We start from the raw sequence: 22851 nt of genomic DNA on the forward strand, positions 1-22851 counted from the left end.
GACAGGGATCATTAAATACCCCAGTAACAAAATAATATGGCCGTTGCCCAGACACTTCACTCCTCATGATTCCTCCCACACTTTCCACTCTCATCTCAGGTGGAAGGGGTTAAGGAGGAAGAGGAACAGGTTGCAAGGAAACTGAGGAGAGACCGAGGCTGTATGGCTTAAGAAATGGGAAGATTAAAGGTGTAGGGGAGTATTATTACTTTGTGAGAAGTTGCATAAAGTCTTGTTGCTGCAGAGGGAGCACTAAAAGGTCTGATCATGTACGTTGCCTATAGTTGCTTTGTCATTTACTTTATATGCCCCCTGGTCACCACATCCTTTCAAGGTTTGAAGCGCCAGCCTTGTGATTGGCAGAGTAGCCGCTCTACCTTCTGAGCTAAAGCTGCCCACCCTTTGACACCGGAACAAAGACGAGTAATCAGTACAGCTTCACTGTGTGTAATATAGGCCCAGCTGTTGCGTCTCACAATGCGACACAGATTGAGTCCAAAATTGTTTGAGGGACATTTTGTTTTGCTGTGGTAACACACTCAGTGTACAACAACTGCTGCTGTTTAACTTAAGCAGACCTTGTGATGAGCTCCTGACCCAATTTTTAACTCTTTTCTCCTTCTACCCCCCCCTCATCCTTTCAATCCCATCAGCTTCACTATTGCTCAGTCACCTGTGACCAGGCCTGGGCAGTGACCTTTGACCTAAGAAAGCCATGATTAGCGCTGAGAATTAGAGCAGCAGAAGCAGTGGTGGAGAAGGGAGGGAACTAGGCAGAGATGGGATGCCTCTGAACTGAGAATTTCAGCTCAACCAGGCTGAACCCTGCCCCGGAGCAGACAGGTCGCCACACCCAATATTTCTAGACAGCTGTGTATGAAAGGGCGCTGGTCATTAGCGCCAGCGGTTGGGGGTTGATTTATTTTTTTCCACCAGGATGTGGAGATCGTAGAGGAGAGACAAATCAGTGGAGGTTGGTAGGCATTTTAATTAGCCTGAATCTCCCCAATGAGGGGGATAGAGCGGAGAGGAGATGGCATCTATGGGAACTCGGCGCAACAAGCCAGGAAACAAAAGAGAGAGAATCAGGGAGGCGTTGTGAGCAGAGGGGCTGTTGCGGTCAAATACCCAGGGGCCAGAGTCACTGTGCCAGATCTAAATATGCACCACCAAATAAAACATGCTCTCCTGGGAGCATGGGATGCAGCAAATAAACATCCAAACATGCACACACACATACCAAATGCCTAGAGGCCATCTTATCTTGTAAATTTTTGGCAATTATTAAATAAAACTTGGAATTTGGGGGAGGGATCCACTTAAGAAGTCATCCTGTAATGAGGAGACGGCATGTTTCCATGGTGGGATAAATTCTTTCACATTTATGTCAGTAAATCTCAATGGACTTTAATCAGGAGTGAGTAGAAAGCCTGTTACAAACTGTCAGTGAAGCTGGCCCAGGATTTCTTTACTTTCCACTTCCACCTCCTGCATGTTCACCATCTGCTCCACCTCCACGGTTATTCTCCACATCTTGTCTGATTCCTGTAACCCAACCTCCCCAACTCACTAAGCATCAACTGCTGGTCAGCTAAGGATTCTGCAAACATACCTGCACGGTAGGAGCAGCTAGTTATATCTTGTAGCAAATTAATAATAAATAAATAAATAAAATTTTATTTATATAGCACCTTTCAAGATAAAATCACAAAGTGCTTTACAGAGGCAGAAAACAGACATTAAAATCTAAAACAAAACAAAATCAACCAAAAGCGAGTTTAAACAGGTTTTTAACTGCTTTTTAAAAGACATGACTGAGTCCACAGATCTCAAACTCAAAGGGAGTGAGTTCCAGAGTCTGGGAGCCACTGATACAAACGCTCTGTCACCTTTTGTTTTTAACCTTGTATGCGGGACAACCAGCAACCCCTGGTCACAAGACCTCAGGGACCTGCTGGGGTGATAGGAAAGAAGAAGATCACTTAAGTAAGTTGGAGCTACACCGTGCAGATAAAAATGGATGGAGGCAGTAGAAGTAATGGTGCAACTGGGGTCATGTATCCAGTCATACTTTCCTTGTCTGATGGACCATTTCCCTCTTGTTGTGCTTAGAAAAAGAGAGGCAGGTTTAAAACTTGGCAGTAGCAGAATCACTAGAGACGAGCTTTCTGTGAAGGAAACAGAGTAGCTGTTACCAAAAGACTCACTGAACCAAATAATCACGTGATCTGCTGTGTTTAAACATTAAAAGATTTAACAGACATATACTGGGAATGAATCTGATTCACCGTTTAGCTATTTTTGTAGGATCGCTGTGCAAAAGAGAAAAAAAAAGTGAAATTTTAATTGCAGGTTGTGGACTGACTGGTAATGGACAGATGGGGTTTTTTCCCTTATCGGATCCAGTGTGAAAACAGATTAGCTCGTGGAAATGTCATCGTTAGTGTTACAAAGTTGGAGTTTTATGATAGATTATGACATAATAAAAGCATAAAGGAAAACCAAACACAGCGACCTAAATTAAAAGTCAGTAAAGGAGCGTGTGTACGTGTTAGCACCTTCTTATTTTGCCCCTGGCAGAACGAAGCGTTATCAAAGTTTCATCTTGCTGCTCATGTGACGGTGCCAAGTTCTGCCCTTAACTGGCCCACCCAGAATGCCCGCTAATGGCCGTGCTTAATCAAAAACTCTGGCCACACACACACACACACACACACACACACACACACACACACACTCCACGCTGACAGCTTTTATTTTGCTCATTTTGGTGTAACTAGTTTTAATGTCGCTGCTTCTTTGGTAGACATGAACTTGGAGCATGTTTGACTGAACAAACCCCGTTCAAGGTCCACTCACTTGCTTATTTTAGAGTTTTAAAGCGTTTGACATGTTTTTGCTCATTTGTCATGTAGATGAATGGTGACGTGCAGGCTCAGCGCCTGTTTTTTCCCCCAACTGCTTTCAGTTGAAAGAGTGCATGATGGCTAAAAGAAATGAAGTTTAGAAATTTTTGCTTTTAATTTTTGGAAATAACATTTTGTCTAACCTGTACGATTACACATAGACTTTAATTTAGGCATCTATACTGATCTATACTGTAGATCTATACTGTGAGCTATAGTGCAGGTTTAGTTTGAACTCCATCCTTATTAGGAAGCCCAAACAACATTTGTATTAAACCTGTCATCCAAAAACAGAGTCAGCAGTGTTAAAATAATGGATCCAAATTGCACAACAGTGAGTTTGGTCTAAAAGCAACCTGAAGACCTGCCGCTGAGGATGAGTGTCAGAAAACGAAAAGTCGAGCACTACACGCAAGGAGCTGCACTTACAATCAAGACTGAAGGCAAAGGGGTGCTTCGCGGAGGTACAAACCCCGACCTCCCTCAAGTTCATGTGCGTTACTGTGTATTGTCAAAGTGAAGAAGGTGTATGGGTCAGTGTGTGTATATGAGTGGGGAGGGGGCGGCTATTAAACTCGATGTCAGTGAGTCGGGGGCACATTCCTTAGTTGATTTAGTGGGCATTAAGATGAAGAGGAATGTGTCAAAGCTGCGGAGGCTTTAAGTCCACTAAGATGTAAACTGGCTGGGAGGAGCTCTGAGGTTTGACAGGCCGGCCTGACGGATGACTGACACTTGGCTTAATGTGAGAAGGATGGAGAGCAGAGACAAGCGGAGGGAGCCAGATGGAGCAGAGGGAGGCCAAAAAGGAGATTAGGTACCTGCAGGAATAAATATGAAGTGTGATTGAGGGTGACAGTTAGTAGCTTTGGGAAAGAAAAAGGAAGATTAACAAAGATGGAACATTTAGAGGAGGTATAGATAAAAAGAAAGAGAACTAAGATCTGGGATAAAAGGACGAAAATATAGAGGCGGAAAAAAACAGAAAGGAAGAAAAGAATGAGTCAAATCAGAGAGATTTCAGAAGCTTTTCTTTATTTGTTCAAGATGGTTTCAAAGAAAAAGATACAGAGAGAGAGAATACAGAAAGTTTTTTGTTTTTTTTACAACATCAGTTGTTGGGTCAGTTGTGCAACTTTGACAGATTACAGCAGATCAAAGGAAAGCAACACAAGTTTGTATATATTCATATATTGTAACTTTTTTCAGTCAGAACACAGAACTGATGTCTTAAAAACACCTAAATCAAGCTGCTGTATGGTACAAACTCTAAAAGTGGTGCAAAAGTTTTCATCTAGCAAACAACGAACAAAATCAGCTTAAAAAAAAAGCATCAGGTAAAACGTGTGTGTGTGTCGAAAATGTATTTAGTCCTGAGACAGTGCACGTATATACAGTGTGGGTGTGTGTTCCATGTTAGTGTGTTTATAACTGTGTTTGTCTGCTTTGAGAATATCAAGGTGGGGAAAAAGCAACTTGTCAGTTATTTTGACACAACATACATTGTAAAATCTTAGGGGATAAACTTTGGTGATTTCCTACATTTTTCTTATTTTATTGGCGACAATTGATTCACTAACAAGTATTGTTTGTGTATCAAAAGCTTCGGTTAATTCCTCTGTGCCACCGAGCTCCATTATCACTGAAAAACTAAAGGACATCACTGAGCTGCACTGCTGAACTGACGAAACTTTCCTCATAAAAACCACTGTAGTAGGTTTGATGCTTGTATGTGACAAAGTAATGACATGACGACACGTGGATAATAAGACACTTCAGCCTTTGAGCAAGATGAACAAACTAAGGAAAACGAGGATTTGAAGGGATAAAGCAATAAATCATCTGTTCCCAGGAACCACGCTGGCACTGGAAATGCAACTTCTAAAACCAACATTTAATAACGCAAAATTTCGATATGATGAAAAGGCTAAGTGAAAAAATGTTGTGAGCAAATTTTTCCAGAAACACAGTGAAAGTAAGTGCCATCAATAGTGCACGGAGCTGTTCCTAAACAAACTATGGTCTAAATATATTTGTTCACTCATCCATGGATGCTGTGCCATGAGGTAAGTCTGGGTGTGCTTTGTGATTTTGTGACAATCATACCTTGTTTGAATGAATTGTTAAATGAACTTTGTAAGCACTCATTTTCCCATTTTGTTCATGTACTTTTTCAGATGTTGAGTTTTCCAGATGCAGGAAGACCGTTTGGACTGCGTAGAGACGTCGAATAAACCAGTGGAGGACAGTGATAAGCTAGTGGACTGGTCTCTTATTACTCTTATGCAGAATGAGAGCTCCAGAGCAAATGTGCTTCCAAAAGTTCCTTCAACCGCCAATAATCAAAAGATCCGACAACTCATCAGGTGACACAGAGGCAGTTTTGCACAGATATGAATACAGGTGTGCCTTGAAATGTTATTTTCCTGTGTTTTGTGTGCTTTGGATGACTAAGGCTTTACATGCGTTTGATACACACACAATACTTTCAGCACAATAAAGTAAGTGTTTGTTTTGGTGTTTCGATAAAAGAAATATACAGAATACCAACAAAGTTAGAATTTAACTCAATTAGGCCTCGAACAGCCTCCAAACTCAATAAAAGGTAAAAGCTCAAGAAGCGTTGAAAATGAATACAACAGCAAGTAATTTAATCTTCTTCATACCTTTAACAGCTACATTTTAGGGAACAGAGATCTGTGCAGTGCATTTCTGATTCAGTGTAGAAATGGAAACACGACCTCCAGAAATAAAAAAGGCAAACCTCAGCCAGCGTGCAACCAAATCTGGTCCGTCTTCCTCCCCCGCCGTACGTAAACATGACTTTACTTCCTTCTTATTTCCTGAAATTATCCGTACCCTCCTGTTAACGAATGAAAGTGCAAACGCCATTCTCTGTCAGTCTTGAAGCATGCATCGTATACAGCCGACACACTGTATGCATGATTCATTTACAATATGAAACAAGATAAATAATCTCTGCCCTCTGTTTTTCTTTTTTTAAAACACCCCTGCATGTTGTTTTTGACATAAAGCTACGTGACAGCACAGAATCAAGTCAAAGTGCACAAGGTCAAAAGAGAGAAACGCGCAAAATGGAAAAAGGCAGGAAATGAGCGCCCCAAATCTGGGCATGTAAAACCCATATCCTTCACCCTGCATCCTCACCCCTTTCCCACCCACTGACCAAAACTCTGATGCTGATGTTGCACACCCCTGCTGGTGGGGCCCAGATGGTGGAGGGGGCACATGTCACACAGTGAGAGAGATAAAGCTGTTGTATCTCTGGATGTTCCTCTTGAGGATTTCGGAGCAAGGACCCAGCACGCGCTCAAAGCGTGGCCGATCCAGCTTCACACACTTGAGGGGACCCCGGGCGACTACGGTGGCGGCCCTGGGACGGTTCAGCAGCAGGGCAATTTCACCTGGATGAGAGAGAATAATCAGCACGTCGCCCCAAATTTTGACCTCAAACATTAAATACAAACAGTATGAGAAATGGGGCAAAAGGCCCTAAATCAGTGCAGTTAAGTGACAAATTAAAAGAAAGTTAGTTAAACATAGAGATTTACAACTAACTGCGATGATCTTTAAACCCAAAAAAGGCATGTCTTAATTTTTGCACCTGATATTGAAACATGATTTTAAAAACCAGCATATTTTGTAAATCACCAGTAAAACAAACCACACCTAACAGCACTATTTGGGGATTGTGCTCGTACACTATTTTACCCTGTTTAGTCAAGCTGACCCTTTAAAATACTTATATTTGCCATTTTTGCGAGTATTGTGTTTTAGTAAAAAGCAACTGCTAATAAGACTTTTTACAATTTATATTTCAGAACAAGATTATTAAAGTTAACTAAACTAAAAAAAAAACTGAAATGAATTTATAAACTTGGAAAACAAACTAAAACAAAACAGAAATATAGAGGAAAGATCCTGTTTGTTAGTTTAGTAAAATCTGATCAAAACTTGACTACAAGACTGTGAGTCAACTGCTTTCAAAGGTTCTGTTTTTAATGTAATAACTGTACTGTAGTTTTCCTAAATTTTGCCTCTGACATATGCCCTCAATTCAATAATAATTAATAGAGACTAAAACTAAGACTGAACTAATAAAAACTAAACTAAAATTAAATATTTTAAAACGATAAAAATACCTACCCCTCAGCTTTCTAGTAGACACACCTATGGTATTAATTTAATAATCCTAGACAACTTCCTTATCTTATCCACAAGATTTTCAGTGACCTTGACTTCTGACCTTTAGGTCACTCAGTATCAATTTGAAGCTCCTATGTTGCCTCGTTCTCGAGTTATCGCATTCAGAAACGTGGGTTTCCACGCTGCATGCCATGCAGGGTGACGACAACAGCCCATCAGCCTTTTACAGCTGAGGGGTAAAAACGAAACCGACACGAGGATTTTCACTCTGGAAACTAACTGAAACTGAATTAAAAGCAAAAAAATAAAGACTAATTAAAACTATAATAAGTCTGGTTCAGAATGATTCATCTTCTCATAACGTGTTTATTTACCATATCTTTAAAAACCAGTTTGTGACATAACTGCTTAAAATTAATTGGAACACTATAAAAAAAGCAGTAAGCAATGTGACTTGTGTTTGATCTTCTAGATCACTGTGTACTGTCTTCATTGATCTTTATTGACTTCTACTAGCAAAATTTGTATTTAAGATATTTATTAAAAGGTGTAAAATAAACCAAGTTTAGTCTCACAAACTTATGTGGTGCAGAGAAGCAGCAGGGACACACTTACCAAAATAATCAGAAGGTCCAAGGCGTCCCACCTCCACGTACTCCTCAATGTCAGACCTGCGCTGGAGAACAGAGGCGATTCCCTAACACAGAAAAGAAAAGGAAAAAAGTTTAAAGCTGTAGGAAAAAAGGTAGAGAGGGAGAGGAAGGATAGTGTGTGAAGAAGGGAAAGATGATGGAAGAAGGGGAGGAGGAGGAGGAGGGGTCTGGAGGGGGCTATTTAATGAGGAACTGAAAATCATCAGGAGGATTAAGCCGAAGAGAAATTCCTTTGCTTCATAAGAACACAGGTGAAAATAAAATAAACAATAAAAGGTGAATCAAATGGACCATTACGGCAAGGCTGGGATGGTCAGTTTGGTAAAGTAAATCCGTTGGGCATCTTTCTTTGCCTTTAGACAACAATTCTGATGGCAAAAGAGCCAAACGGGACAGGCCAAAAAAAAAAAAAAAAAAAAAAAAGAAAAAAGAACACAGGTGCACAGGATTTAGTCCACTTTGCTGTGGGATGGACATCTGTTGTGTTGGACAGCAGAAACAAAACAAAACAAAAAAAAAGAAGAAGAAGAAGAAGAAACACACTCTCATGTATCCCAAAATTGCATGCGATACAAAAACTGATTGGAGGAAATAATGCAGAACCAGAGTGTAATAAATACAAACATCTAAGCCTTTTAGAGGCTGAACTGATTCCTCCTCCATCACATAATCCCCTTTATCAGCATTCAGCTATTAAATGGAAACAACTGCGTTGTCCAAGAGTGAGAGTTCTCCAAAACACAGTCCTTAAATGACCTCGGAAAACCGAAGCGCTTTTGTGTACACACACAAAAAAGCTCAAATAGCATGTTGCTAATGGTCTGCTTTAGATCTGCAAGTGCACACAACCACGCAATGTTAAATAAGAAGATAGAAGAAGACTCAAATGCTCACTCTCACATTCGGAAAATGTCAATTTTCATATATACAGCTGATAGCTGCTGGAGAGACTGACCACCAACGGCTGGCTGAGTGTTTGTGAGTCATCTAAAAAGTATAAGGGAGGAAATTTGATTTCCATTCACTTTGCCCAACAGATGATAACAGTTTATGCTGTCACATCTTGCAGCTGTTGACAAAATTGTGTGTGTGAGTGAGCATATGTTTGAATATTTATCTTAACGCATAAACCAGAACACGCGTGTTCAAAGCTGCGCCTGATGACGTATATTCACATTAAAGTGCAGCTGCCACCTTTTGCCATGCAGATGTATTGGGAGATATTTATTTTCTGGACCTTCACATGTACTCTCACAAGCTGCTGTAATTGGTAGTAGGTAAAAGAAAATCAGTAGAGAAACTTCCCAGCTTGTCTTGGATCGCTTCATATAACAGACCTGACGGTTCCAACGCTCTCCCTCTCCGTTTCTAATCCTTCTCTGCTCTCTCCTCCTTGTGCCGACTAGGCTAATAATGCTAAATATGAATATAATGAGCCTTAATGAGAACCTCAAAACTGCCAGCTACTCATTGCGGCCACACAAAGGTAATACTGTATTTCAGAGAAAGGGATGTGTGTGTCGATTTAGTGGGTTTGTGCTAGAAATGAGCTGTGGAGGAGTGGAGGGGTACTGTCCAAGTAAGTGGAGAACACCGTGAGAGCGCCACTTCCAAGTAATACCTGGCCAAACCGTGGCGTGATGTCGTTTTATCTCTGGAGACAGGTCTTCTAACCATATTAAAATAAAGCGGGGATATTGTAGGTCACGGAGGCTGAAGGTGATGTTTTAAGTAGTTGTGTAGCCACCAAAAATTAGGATTATGATCCACGTGGTATAGCGGTCCATTCTCATTTCCAGGGATTAAGAAAGTGTAGTTGTGTCAAAGCCGCTTTGTCTATGAGACACCCACATCTGATTAACAACAGTGTAGGATGAGAACTTGTTGGATCAAAAGCAAGACTGGTGGTACTTTACGCTCCTCTACTAAAATTATTAATTATTTGACATGTGCTGCCTACTTTATATCGCTGGCTGCTAAACTAAAAAAAAATACATTTTGGGTGTCAGATATTCTCAAAAAGAAAACCTACAACTGATCTGAGACCCTTGTTTTTTTCATTCAAACACTGAGGTTTTATAACATTTTTGCTTTTAGTGCACTCAGTTTTTTGGAAACAAGCTTATTTCTGCCAAAATTAAAAGATATTTGTTTTCCGTCAGGCTTGCTTCAAAAAAATGAGAAGTATTATAGGAGCAGCCTTTGATGATGACCCTATCAAACTTGGCCTTACTCCTTACTGTGCAAAGTTATTTACTGCTTACTGTGGAAGTCCCGTCCAAAATAAACAGCAAAAGCAGATCCTGGTCTGAACTTGTACGTCGCTATGGGCAAATGTCTTAACAGTTAAAGCTCTTAATGATATATTTTCTTTCCTGTTGTAGTCGTGCACTTTAACTGAACTTTGAAGTAAAGAATTTGATTCGATCAAGTTCAAATGGTAAGCTACTGGAAAGTGCTTATGCTTACGTACTTAATTATAATCGCTTGACTGCTAAATCAAATTTATCTGATTAGACATATTGATAAATAAAAGAGTAGCCACTGCGTGGAGGTAAGTATTTCTGTCTGCCGCTCTGAATCCTAATGCTGTGGCAGGCTGCGGCTCATCTCCTCATGGGCATGCAGCATAGGAAAAGCTGGTACTTCACAGTTTGCCTTTGTGGTTGACTAAAATGCTGCTATGTGACCAAGCTGGCTTTCATGGCACATTAACCTCTGTGACATTTAAGCCACATTGTGCACATGTATAAAGATGACGAGGGTTTGTAGACTGCAGCGTATACAGCCACACCATCTACACAAAGAATTGCATTAGCAGAATTAGCTCTATCAGGCTTTTTACATCTTAAAAGGCTCTTTTAGCAAATGTATTTTTGCATATTTGCATTTATGCTGATCACAGTTCTTTTTATATTGTAAAAAAAAACTTTTCAGTTGTTAAACTCTTTGTAACACTGCAAGAAAAGCGCTACATAAATAATCACATTTCTTTTATGTCTGTTGTTATACTCTGCCTAATTTCATGCAAGGTATAAAAATGTTTCCAAAAATATAATGAACACTTTTCCCGTCTTAACCCCCCATCGGTTTTCATCTAACCATTAACCATTTTACAAAAAACAGCGACCACTACTGCCATTACAGAGATAAGAGTATTAAGATAAACTGCTAGTGTTTCAGCCCACAGATATCTGATGTTTTCATCTTTTTGATATTTTTCTTCTCTCCAATGGAGCGTGAGTGACTAATAGGTCGCTTGTATCTCCATTGTTAGTCTTGTTTCCACTGCACTTTTTGTCACGTTTTGTTGAAACTTCCGTCTCTGCAAATTCGCTCGCAAATTTCGAGTGTTGTGGTTTGAGAGCCCAAAACCGTAAGATGTGAATGGAGAGAGAATGAGGTGGACGAGGCACAGACGCGAGTGTTTACAACCTCTTCTTTCTATTCATGTCCAAACAAAGTGTGTGAGACAGTGCAGCGCTGCCAGTACAGTAGTTCACTGGTGAACAGGCCTCATCCAGTGTGGTCCCGATAACCATCTCACACTGTACCACCCCAAGGGTAGCGCTCTGCTCCACAGATATTTTGTTTTATAAACATCAGAGAGCCTCCCCTCCCCGCCTCAGGGAGACTGAGACCGGTAACAACAAAAGACAGCAGACGAGGTCAGCCAGAGCGAGAAACACTAACAGAGAATATGAATGAATGAACATGAATACAAACAAGTAGTAGAGAGACAAAGAAAGGATTCGTGTGAGCCACTTTCAGCCCTCAACTTAAATAAGAAGTAGCAGATGATTTTTGGACGTATTTTAAGGACCGGTCACAGTTGCATCCATTTCTGTGTATACACACTTTAAACAAACATGCCACATAGAAAGTGCACCAGCTTGTAGTGACAAGTTAAAATGTAGCATCTTGCATGAAAGAAATGACAACAATTTGAACATGCTCGCAGAAAGAGAGGCGCAGCCAGAAATGGAGAAAGGTGATATCCCGAGTCTGTCTGTTCACGAGACCACCCAGCATCAGCAGAGTCTGCACCTTCTCATTCAAACGCCAGCACACACGCATAGATCACTTGCTCAACATACGGTAGGACAACAGTGTTTCTCACAAGATTTGCATCTAACAGCCTGAGGGGCTCTTATTTGAACATAAAATGACTCAAAATGGTTCAAATCTAATGAGGCCCGTTAATCTTTACCTGTTTGTTTTCACTCAGATCAACCGCACTGATCTTCATTCTATAAAAGCAATATTAATCTCCTGAGAAATGATTCGTTCTGTGTGTGGTCAAAGAACAAATGGGAGACGTCCATTTACACTGATGACTGGAAGATGACTGGAAGAACACATCAGCGGAGAGGATGATACGTTCTTCAAGAGTCATCACCCAGTTTTAAAAAGGTGGGAAGCAGCAGAGACATCTGACTTCAGTAGGCTGTGGAAGACTTCAGCTAGACTTCTGACATTCGTAACCTCAGCTGGACGTCATCTTTTTGGCATAAAGTGACATAATAATTCCTTTTACAAAGGTATGTGATTGGTATATGATCAGAGCTGTTCATCTGTTTGTTATTCAAAAACTAATTTCATGAAAGGTGGTGGAGTGGTGCTTGGGTGAACATCTGCATCGCTTTCATTAAGAATTTAAAAGATGGACACTGGCTTTTCCAGAGGATGTACTCTGAGTGACCTTCTAGATAAAAATTAAACACCAATAATAAAAATGATATTATTCAACATGTCAACCTTACAATTCCAGTTATCTCATGTAAAGATAAATCTTATGAATTGATTAGATTGCATTGATTCAGGAGTGCACTGAATAGCTTTTCGGATAGCCTTGTTTGCTGTTACAGTTTTGCATTACTGCCTGGGAAAGCGCAAGTTATGCTACTAATTATTTGGCATTAAAAAAAAAAAAAAAAAAAAAACACACACACATGTTATTTCTAGTTAATACTTAGCAGTAGCATACTGTGAAATCTTGAAATATCACAGTGTAAAAGGTGCAAACGACTTGTTAAAGACTGAAAACACTGATTTTGACTTGACAAACTGTAACTTTTCCCACATCTGTTTATAGTTAAGTGGCAACACATAATGCATCTTAATCTTTAACTGGCCCTTTTTCTCAAAGGCTTGACTGAATGGCATGGAGAAAATAAGAGTCTGCACATTAGGTGAGTAGAGCCCTTAAGAAGAGAGCAAACGGTGGAAAAGGCAGAGAGGGTTGACGTAAGGGAAGGTGAGGCTGAGTCTCTGTGGCCCCCGGAGCTTGTAAAGGCTTGTTTGTACAGTGTGAGAAAAAAAAATGTAAACATGTCACTTTTCATTAGGGCCCCATTTCACCCAGAAGGAAGAGAAAGTGATGTCTCCATACCTCCTTTTAGTTAATCTTCCCCATCAGGAGCATGTAATTTGTGATTGTGGGGTTTGTCTTTGGCTTCATCTACCAAAACCACACAAAACAACAAAAGACAGTGAAAGGAGACAGAAAAAAGAGGCACGGTGGGCAACTAAGAAAAAAAAGAAAAAAGAGTAACTAACTAAGCAAAGCACAGAGCAAAGAAATAAAAAGAATCACAAGAAGTGCACAGCGAGAGGCTAATCTTACTGTAACACGCACTCGCAAAGTCCTCTAACTCTTTACATGTGGTCCTTTTTGAATCAACCTCCTCACAACCCATATGTCCCTGCCCTCTTTGACTCATCCCTCTGTCTGTCTCTCTCGTCTCCCTCCCAGGAGGGCTCCTGACCCTGTGTGAAAGTTAGCAACACACATTCCACCACAGTCCGCCCTGCTCTGGGAAAGTCAGGCTCTGCAGCACGAGAGATGGGGAGCAAGCGGGAGGGAGGGAGGAAAAGAGGGGGTGAGAGCTTAGACACAAAGGGGAAAATAGACAGAAGAAAGGGAAACGGGGTTAAAGAAAGAGACAAGCTGCTGCTGGGGTGATGGGATTAAAGAGAAAGCAGTATTTAGGTTCAAAATATATACACATTCTAGAAAGTGTTGGTCCCCCTTCCTCAGTGCTACGTGTGGCTGCCTGCATGTAAAATGATGAGTCTCACATTGTGACACATTCACATAGACCTAGAGAGCTGCCTCCAATGGGCTGCTTGCCTGTAAAAGTGGATTCCTGTATCTCTCTTCCTTTTCCTCTTCCTCCTCCATCTCTCCATCCTGCTATCCCCCCCCACATTCCTCTACATATTTTGCTATTTTGTTTTTCCTCTTTGGGATGTACAAAGTCTCAGATTGATGAGTCACACATACATAGTTGTGTCTTTTGCATTTCCTGCGCAAATTGGCTTCTGAAAGACTTAGAGCAGCACTGCGATAATAGACAACAAGATAATGTGAGGTGTATGTCAAATATATACAGTGCAGTCTATATGTACAGGTCTATATTTTCAAAGTATTACCAATAAATTCCATGTGCAATTTAAAAAATTCCAGTTTAATTTCTGTGTTTTGTGCAGCATATATGCATTGGATGTGATGAGCTCAAACTGATTGACATCAGGAGCCTCACACCAAACTAGATTCACAGGATGCAACATAAAAGTGGTTGAGTCTGTTGAAACCCTCTATAAAAATCACCAAGATGCCAATTTTCAAAGACCTAATAGTATGACCTCTTTATTTGATAAAATACAGGTTAACAGTAGCAATACGGAATTTGTGCGGGTAATTTTTGCATTACAAATTATCGATAATCCTGGCATTGTCGTACAGGACTGAGACCACTGACATTCGCTGTCGGTTATTACAAATTCCTGGAGTTCCAGAGGTCATTTACAACGTCAAAGATCTTCAGCTTTAATGTGGAGCAGCTTTTTAGCATTTATTGAAATAGGACAGTGGAGCAAAGACTGAAAAGGCAAGAGAGAGAGCAGTAGATTTGAACGTGTAACAGCCTCACAGCGTATGGGTCACCTGCACCACTTCATGAACTATATCAGTACCCGGGGGCTGCCATTTCTTTAAACAAGACATAAAACAGTGTTTTTCCTACAAGTGAAAAGTATGAGCATCTGTGAGGAAAGTTCATAGGAAATATAAAAAGCCTTTAGTGATGCTACAACCTTATTTGGTCTGATATGACAAGTAGTTCAAGTAGTTTTAGGATTTTGAACAATGTCCTGTAAACATCGCTTGTTACAAAAGTTACATGTTGTTGCTATACTTGGAGGAAATCTAAACAGCTCTAATATAACTAGTATATTAATTTTATGCACATTTTTGACAGCATATCCTCCCTGGTTAAGCTCTGCTAGAGCTGTAGTTCGGCTGTCTTCAGGCTTTCTTTGTATATACTAAAGTTTGAAATTCAGCAAGTGAGACTGATGTAAGCGGGACCATGAGTGCTACATTTTGCTAACCCATCTCCTTCGGAGCATTAACGGCTGACGTGCAAATTTACTGAGCTGGATAAAAGCCAAAAGAACATTTCAAATAACTGGAAAATGAATGTATATTATATGTGTTAAGAGGGGCATAGTGAGGAGCATAAAAATGCAGATAAAAAAGAAGGATGAAGAAGAGTGTTGTACTGCAGGGGCGCAGGGAATCTGTGTGAGCCAAAATAGGGATAAAGGCTGATACATCATTAACCAACCCGGATAAAGAAGTACCTCTAGCTTAGCCATTTCAATCCCCTGTAACCAGTGTACTGCTCCTATTATCGATGGACATGAAACGAGTAAGTTAGGTAAACTTAGTAAGTGACAGAAAGAATGACACTCTGAAGAAGACTGACTAACCCACGAGCAGGTCTGAAAATAAGGACGCAACCACAGCAGATTGTGCCCCAACCCCCTTTAGATGCCCCTTTTGACTCGATGCTGGTGAAAGCCGAATAAGTATGGAGTTAATAAAAAGTGCGTTAGGATGACAGGCAGGGGGCCCTTCATGAAGTCACACCAGGGGCCTCGGTTCCACAAAGCCTCCAGTGTGAGGGAGCCATTCTTTGCACAGGTTCTGTGTGTTTGCAGGCTGGGGCAGGGGAGCACTGGGTACTCTGTCTGCTGGTGGCAATAAACTGGGATCAGTTGCAATGTCAGCAAACAGCCCACCAACGTCTCTGTATGATGACATTTACATCAACCCTAGTGCCCCCCTTGATGACTCTGATGACATGCACACGATTTTAGGCCCCGGTATGTCAACATCTACAGCTTACAGGAAATGTGACAGTAATAGGAAACCACTACATACACTGTAATTCTGGTGATTTTAATGCTTTTTCTAAAGCACTCAATGTGCAAAAAAATCAGCTTTATGCTCTGTGTTGGAACTAGGTTAAACTCCATCATCAAACTTGTCTCTTTCACACACAGAGACATGCTTCCAGTGCTTTGTAAAACATCATATTCTTCACAGACTTTACCTCTGTTATGATGAAGAAGTCATCACCAGGTTCTCCCTGCACCACTATCTTCTCTCCATCCTCAAACTGAACAGGCTCCAGGGCATCGGCCACAGTCAGGCGCTCCCATTTATCCAAAGATTCTGTGAAAGGACAGCAAATACAGATTACTGAAAAGACAGTCTTATTTACATTGATCAGTAGTAGATGCACATACAATGTGGATTACTGTTTCATGGCCTGTAGATAGAGGCTTCCCTTGTTCAGTAAGCTGGTAGGAACACTAATTACAATCCAGTAATTTAAGAGGAACCGTTGTATCAGCCCCTCTGTCTCCTCCCTAATTTCATGGACCTCAAACACCTTAAAACTGACTCCTAAAACTTTGTTGTACTCACTCTGGATTGTGTTGATTATACTCCAATCAAGTTCAAGTGGTGCGATCAAGTTCCTTTCCATCACTTCCGTTCTATGGTTGCAAAATATGATCTCATAGCTACAGTCTAACTTCATCAGTGAAATTATCTGAAATATAACCAAATATACTAATAAATATGATTTCGATTTAAGCAGCAATGCTTTAATAACTATTAAAATGATATATTTAAAATATTTTTTTCACTTTTATATCATTTTAAAGATCAGACAGAAGTAAAGGTCAAGATATGTGAAGGAGTTCTGCTAAAAACATTTTACAGCATCTTTCTAGGTTTGTTCTGAGTGAGTCAGATAGTCTTTAGGATTATCCAACCACAGCAACAGTGACGTGGTTAGCCTGAGATATTTCTAGAAACCAAAAACACAGTCATACATCTCACTGGGAAAAATGCTTAAACCAAAGGATTTTTAGGCAATTCAGATGAAATGATACTTAAAGAAACAGGACCCGCTACTAAGTAAACATCTCCATTCAGACATTGGTTACCGAATCGGCTAATCCTTTAAAAATGGAGCAGATTATTGTTGCCTTAAAAGCAGCTACACCAACACGTGGAATGTGACTTTGCTGCAGTGAAAGCACTGCTCATCCTTAGCTTTGTCTAAAAGATTCAATGTTTTGATTTGACTCAGACATGAGTTAGAGGTGTAAAACTACAGCACTCTCTTTGTCCCTGATGTGCTCAGTAACTGATCCCAGTGTGTCTATTTGTGTGTGTGCACTTAGGATTAGTTAAGGTAAGCCTGCCGGTTTGGAGGTGTCCAGTGTCCCCCGCCAGTGGGGCCGAGGTGTCTGCTGGACCCAGATGGATGTCTTCTTTCTGGCTGTCAGTTAAAGGCAGCAGGTCCTATAGAGGTGAACCCTAACAACTAGCGCAGTAACATGATACACAAATGTGCCGACTAAAGAACCTACATTTCATGCTTCACAGAACTTGCAACCACTTGGAGCACCATGCTACACACATACATGGTAGACGCGCAGGGAATTGCCCGTGGATATGCTAGGGCCTGTGTGTGTGTGTGTGTGTACGACAAACAACAGGTTGTGTTTTTTTACTCCCTTCACTCCATGACATCAAGGGCTTGTACCCAATTTCGTGGCTATCTCAAAAATCAAAGACAAACAAAAACACCCCCGCCTCCTACTCCTCCTCCAATTCAAAGGGGCCGAGCAAAGCGAATGAGGAGAGGAAAAGCAGGAGGGTGCTGTCTGAATACAGGCCTCGACAAGGCTGTCAAAAAGAGAGCTGTGAAAGAAAAGAGCTGAATGAAAAGAGAGCGGACCTCGCAAAGACATCCTCCTAAGACCAGGATTGAGTGTATGTGTTTACTCAGCCAGCTAATAACTCTGTACAGAGGGCATGGCCTTGCTTTATACACCACATACACAATCAAGTGGAAAGGGATGAGATGTCAGCTCCAATTGCAACTCGTTTTCAAAATCTGAATGAATCTCATTCACCATCCCTGAAAACCAAATTGCCTGTGCAGGCTGGTTATCCAAATTCCAGCCGCAAAGAGAGGCTTATCTCAACTCACTATTCCTTAATTGTCCACATGGAGACATTGCACACATTGCATAGTGTGACTGGCTTTAGCATGAACAGTGTGAGAAGATTAGGACTGTACACACAGACCTCACTCAGCTATGGGCCTTGTGGTGTGACAGCGTGCGCCTGTGTTGATGTGGATTAATCTACAGTATATAAGTAACTTTCTGCACTCTCAACTCTTTGACCTGTGTAAAATGAATGCATAAATATGTATAAACACACTCATATCCTTCGGCATAGTCACAAATTGATTAACAAAGTGTAAAAGAATTCATTATAGTCACCAGTAACAACATGCTGCACGTCTTGTCTATATTATATTTAACACAGACTTACCAAGAATGGAGACTTTGCTCAGGAACTCTTCATACATCTTTCTCTTTCTCAGTGTGCTGCCCTGTAACACACACAAAAGCAAACACATTTACCATTTAAGGAAGTTGTTGTAATACTATGGTATTAATGCACACCAATTGGTCATAAGTTTGATTTTTATCCCAAAACCAAGAGATCACTCTCATTAATCAGAAACTCTTTAAAACTTTTAATTTGTTTAATTTTTTTCACTCCTTTATTAATAACCAAAGTTAAAAGCACAGCAACTTTGCTTCGACAAAGTTTTTCAACTGTGAAAAATGTATTTCTTTGGGGTGCAAATATCGGAAAGAGCCTGAAAATCTGCACCTTTTAACATAGAGCATCCAAAGGGTTGCATGTTTCTCATTCCACAGCCAACCTTTAAAAAAAAACTCCAAATATTACATATTAATACTGCCAAAATATTAAAACATGAATACACTTTTTTTTTTTTTTTTATCTGTGATGAATAGATGACAGTTCATGGAGTCATGGTTATGCAGGTGTATGTAATGTGTTTCTGATACGTGTATGTCTGTGTGTGTGTGTGTGTGTGTGGCCCACCCCACCCACCAGGCAGGGGACTTTCCCCCATTCTGCCTCTGCCATGAAAATCAGGTGCTTCCTGACAAGTCTAGACCCAGAGGACCCCTTCCCTCGCTGCATTTCTCCTTCACTGCACAGAACCACTCAGAGGGAGTGGGAGCATGAAGAGAGTAAAAGCAAGTGAGGAGAGACGATCTTGTCCGCCCTGCCTTTGCATATGGAAATGATATATTGAGGCTTGGGGTGTCTTTAGTGCATAAGTGCCTGAGACCCGCTGCTGCCTCTAATTTCATATAATTTCACATTTTGTCTTAAAAGGGGAGAAAATGTTCCCAAGTGAGCCAATGTCAAAGTCAGAATCGTAAACAACTTGATTAAAGGAATTCTAGCCTCCGCTGCCTCCCTCCTGGATAAATGATTTGAGTTGTGTGTCTGTGTGCATGTGTGTCGTCAGTGTGTGCAGGCAGAGCGTGCAGTCTGTTTTTAGTTCTGCCACTTATGTTTTGCTGCCGTCTCCGCAGAGATGAAACTTGCTCGTTAAGCAAGCAAATACAAACAGTAACGCATGTACGCTCTACCTCTAACACACACCGCACACACGCACACTCCAGCTTACACAGAGATGTTAAGTTGGTCTTCAGATTTGAAAGTCTCCCCATAGAGCTAACCAGACAGCCTTGCAAGGCTTAAAGGCTTAACATGTGTACATGAAATTACATTACAATACAGTAGATGTGATTTATACGAGTGCAGTAGGAACCTATGGGTGGGCCGGAGTAACATCGCAGGGTTTCAAAGAGGCTCGCTGCGGTGGAAGGAATGAAAATGATGCGTTTCCAAATTTCTATTTCTAAAATTTCAAGTTGTCATTTATTTTGTTGGTGAACATCTTTTTTCTCTTTGTCTTCTGTTTTATCTTGTCTACTTGGGAGGGCCTGAGCACATGTTTCATGTATAAAACTCTTCTGCTCCTGTTGGCCCCAGTGTTCACTCCTCCTGTGGCTAAAAGATGAACCAGCCTCTGTGTCTGTTCAGTCTTTGAGGGAGAGTCATCAAAGACTTGAGGTGTGGCGTGAAGCCAGACTAAACCAACTGTACCTTACACCCCATCTCCATCACCTTCATCTCTGTCCAATGTGGAAAAACATACACCACCAACCCGCCATGCACACATCCCCTCTCATTTCTCTGTATAATTTCTCCTTGTTTCCTTTCGTCTCATGTTCTGTTTGTTGACAGTTGTCTGTCGGTTTGTTAACGGCTTTGTCTGTAGCTATGTGTGTTTAAATACCAAGATGACACAACAAGGAAGGTATTGTATAAATGGCAGTAACACAATAGAAACAGTGTGGTTATCACAGGGAATGGCATTACACTGTTTACTCAATGTACACCCTGATAAGGAAGCTGGTAGGGTGGGTGGTGTAGTGAGAGGCTCTTTGGCTCTACATGATAAAATCATGGCCGTACTATAAACAAACTGTGATATAATGACTTGTGCGCGTGTCATTATTTTCCACTGGGCATGGTGTAAGGAGAAATATCTACAAGTAAATTCATCAAAGGCACCTATAAATAATTTCTGCTCATCTTAAAGGTTTTATATGAAATATATGAAGTATATAAGAAGTAAGAAGAAGCACTTTTTAGAGAACTAAAATAGTAAATTATAAAAGTTCTGAGATTTAAAGTATCTTTTTTTTAACCAAATAGTTCTTCAAAAATATTAAATTTATTCCTGATTGATCCATTTTCCATTTACCATTTTAAAGGTCTAAGTGACTTGGATGATCAACTGGTTACAAAATTTACATTTCTGGTGGATCACTAACTGGGGAGGAGACTGCGCACGATGCAGTTTAAAAATCACATAAATGTGGCTTGATTGGTTTTGAATTTCACTTTGATCCGTTGAAATTAATATTCAGTTTAAGGATCAAATATAGACGGTTATTCAAAAACCTAATGCAGTTAGAGCCACTTAAGTGCAAAAAAGTCAGAAATGGCATAAAAAGCAGGAGCTGAGATTTAGGTGGGTTGCAAAGTGATTTGCAGTGTTCAGTAACTTTTAGCATGCTGTGTGCAGGATGAAGAAGCTAAACATGAGATCTGCCTAACTGAAAGCATAGATGGGTATCAGCTGAGTGGGCTGGCACTGAGATTATCTGGTATTCCATGGCCTGCAACATGCAACTGAATGCAACATGCAACTGTTGCTATAATTGTTCAAAATAATGTGTCTTGAAATGGAATGAACTAGTGACTGTAAATGTAAATTATGTGTAATTTAAATTACACATAATCATTTTTAAGATTTGGAGACACAGCAGACTCGGGACAGGAAAGCAGATGTGAGAACAATGAACCTGATGGCAGTGGCAATGCACCTTATGAGCTTCCAGCTAACTAGCTGCAGACACAGGCGCTCAGCATATTTTTCGCTGGGAAACACACCACACACACACACATTTACACTCAGAGAGAAAGCTCACTCGTTGGCCTAAGTCCTTGCCAGAATACCACACTTTGTAAAAACAGCTTTACAAATCATTGACAGCAATAATTAACTACAGGTTCACATAATTGAATTCTGTTTCACCCCGTCTCCCCTCCTGCAGCTGCTGCTGGAAGCAACGAAGGAATGAAATGTGTAAGACAAGGAGAATCCTCTCAAAGAAAGGTTACCAGGGCGGACTGTGCCCTTAGTTTAACTATGCGCTTAAGAGGTGACATGAGTGCTGTGTAGGTCAATGCCAACTTTACTCTGAGCTGAAAGGTCCGAAAACAAACCTGCTTCAATCTCTGCTGGTTTTACACTGAACTGAACTTTCAGTTGGCCAAGGCTTAAATGCAAGAGGTAGTTTGAAAAGTTAAATGGGAACTCTCTAATTTATTCGGAATATGGTATTAGGAACATTTGAGGAAGTGTTTAGCTGGGCACAGACACACACATGGACAATATTTAGTCATTCTAATAACAACCAATCTGTGCGCGTGTGTGCGTGTGCACTTATGAGCAAAGATGAGGGCAAGGGCACAGTTCCTTGTGTTTCCAGTTTAAACATTTCGACATTCCTGCTAGATAAGCTCCCAGAGTGGGAAGTGCAAGAGGAGGCATTAATATTGACTTTTTTTACTCCTCTTCTCACTCCCTCCCCTCATTTGGCTTTCTTCATCTAAGAAGAGATGTAGACGCATTGAAATGGGAGGATACACTCCTCTGTGTGTTAAAGCGTATTTAGAGTATAAAAAAGAAAGGAAATGTTTTAAGTGCTTAAGGAGCCTTAAGTGGTTGACTGGGAGGAAATACTGCAAGCAAAGAACTGTGATTGATGACCGTAGAGAGCCTACTAATGGGATGTAGATATTATTTGTCTACAGTGTCATAGTGTGGATTTGTTTTAATGTTTAATATTTTCAAATATACCATAAAATTATGATAGCATATCTTTTCCAATTCATGGGTTAAATATATTTAAATACCTACCTACCTACAAATAACAAGCTCTACAGACCTAGAACCCCTTTGGTTATTTGTCTACTACTGTTAAAATGCCCAAAACGGAGTAATAGCATTCCTCTTTAATTATATAATATAGAAATTTCCATAGTGCTCAAATGCATACATTTATAGGTAGCCAGTATATCTATTTTAGTAATCAAGAGAGTAACACGTAAAGAAGAAGAAACTTTTGGCTGCTCCCTTATACAAAAGGGGGTCACCCTATCAGCTCCATATGTTTGATTTGGCAGAGTTTTTGCACTGGCTAGCCGGCCTAACCACAACCCTTAAGGGCTGTGTGATCAAACCAAGTGTCTTTAGCTTGTTAGTCAAATGTGTAAAGCA

General features: G+C 40.5%; 1 protein-coding gene across 1 annotated transcript in view; it reads right to left on the bottom strand.

The window, feature by feature from the left end:
• Window positions 1-6158: 6158 nt before the first annotated feature.
• Window positions 6159-22851, bottom strand: part of prkar1b (protein kinase, cAMP-dependent, regulatory, type I, beta) — a 66359-nt gene continuing 49666 nt past the window's right edge. The window contains exons 8-11 of the mRNA XM_085352436.1: window positions 18438-18498; window positions 16129-16250; window positions 7689-7770; window positions 6159-6331 (exon numbers count right to left, since the gene is read on the bottom strand). Of these exons, the coding sequence (XP_085208562.1) occupies window positions 6159-6331; window positions 7689-7770; window positions 16129-16250; window positions 18438-18498 (438 nt within the window). The remainder of the gene's footprint in view (window positions 6332-7688; window positions 7771-16128; window positions 16251-18437; window positions 18499-22851) is intronic.

This window comes from Diplotaxodon limnothrissa, linkage group LG4 (genome assembly GCF_057381915.1).
Source record: "Diplotaxodon limnothrissa isolate DT_005_m linkage group LG4, D_limnothrissa_male_GT1.1, whole genome shotgun sequence".
Taxonomy (NCBI): domain Eukaryota; kingdom Metazoa; phylum Chordata; class Actinopteri; order Cichliformes; family Cichlidae; genus Diplotaxodon; species Diplotaxodon limnothrissa.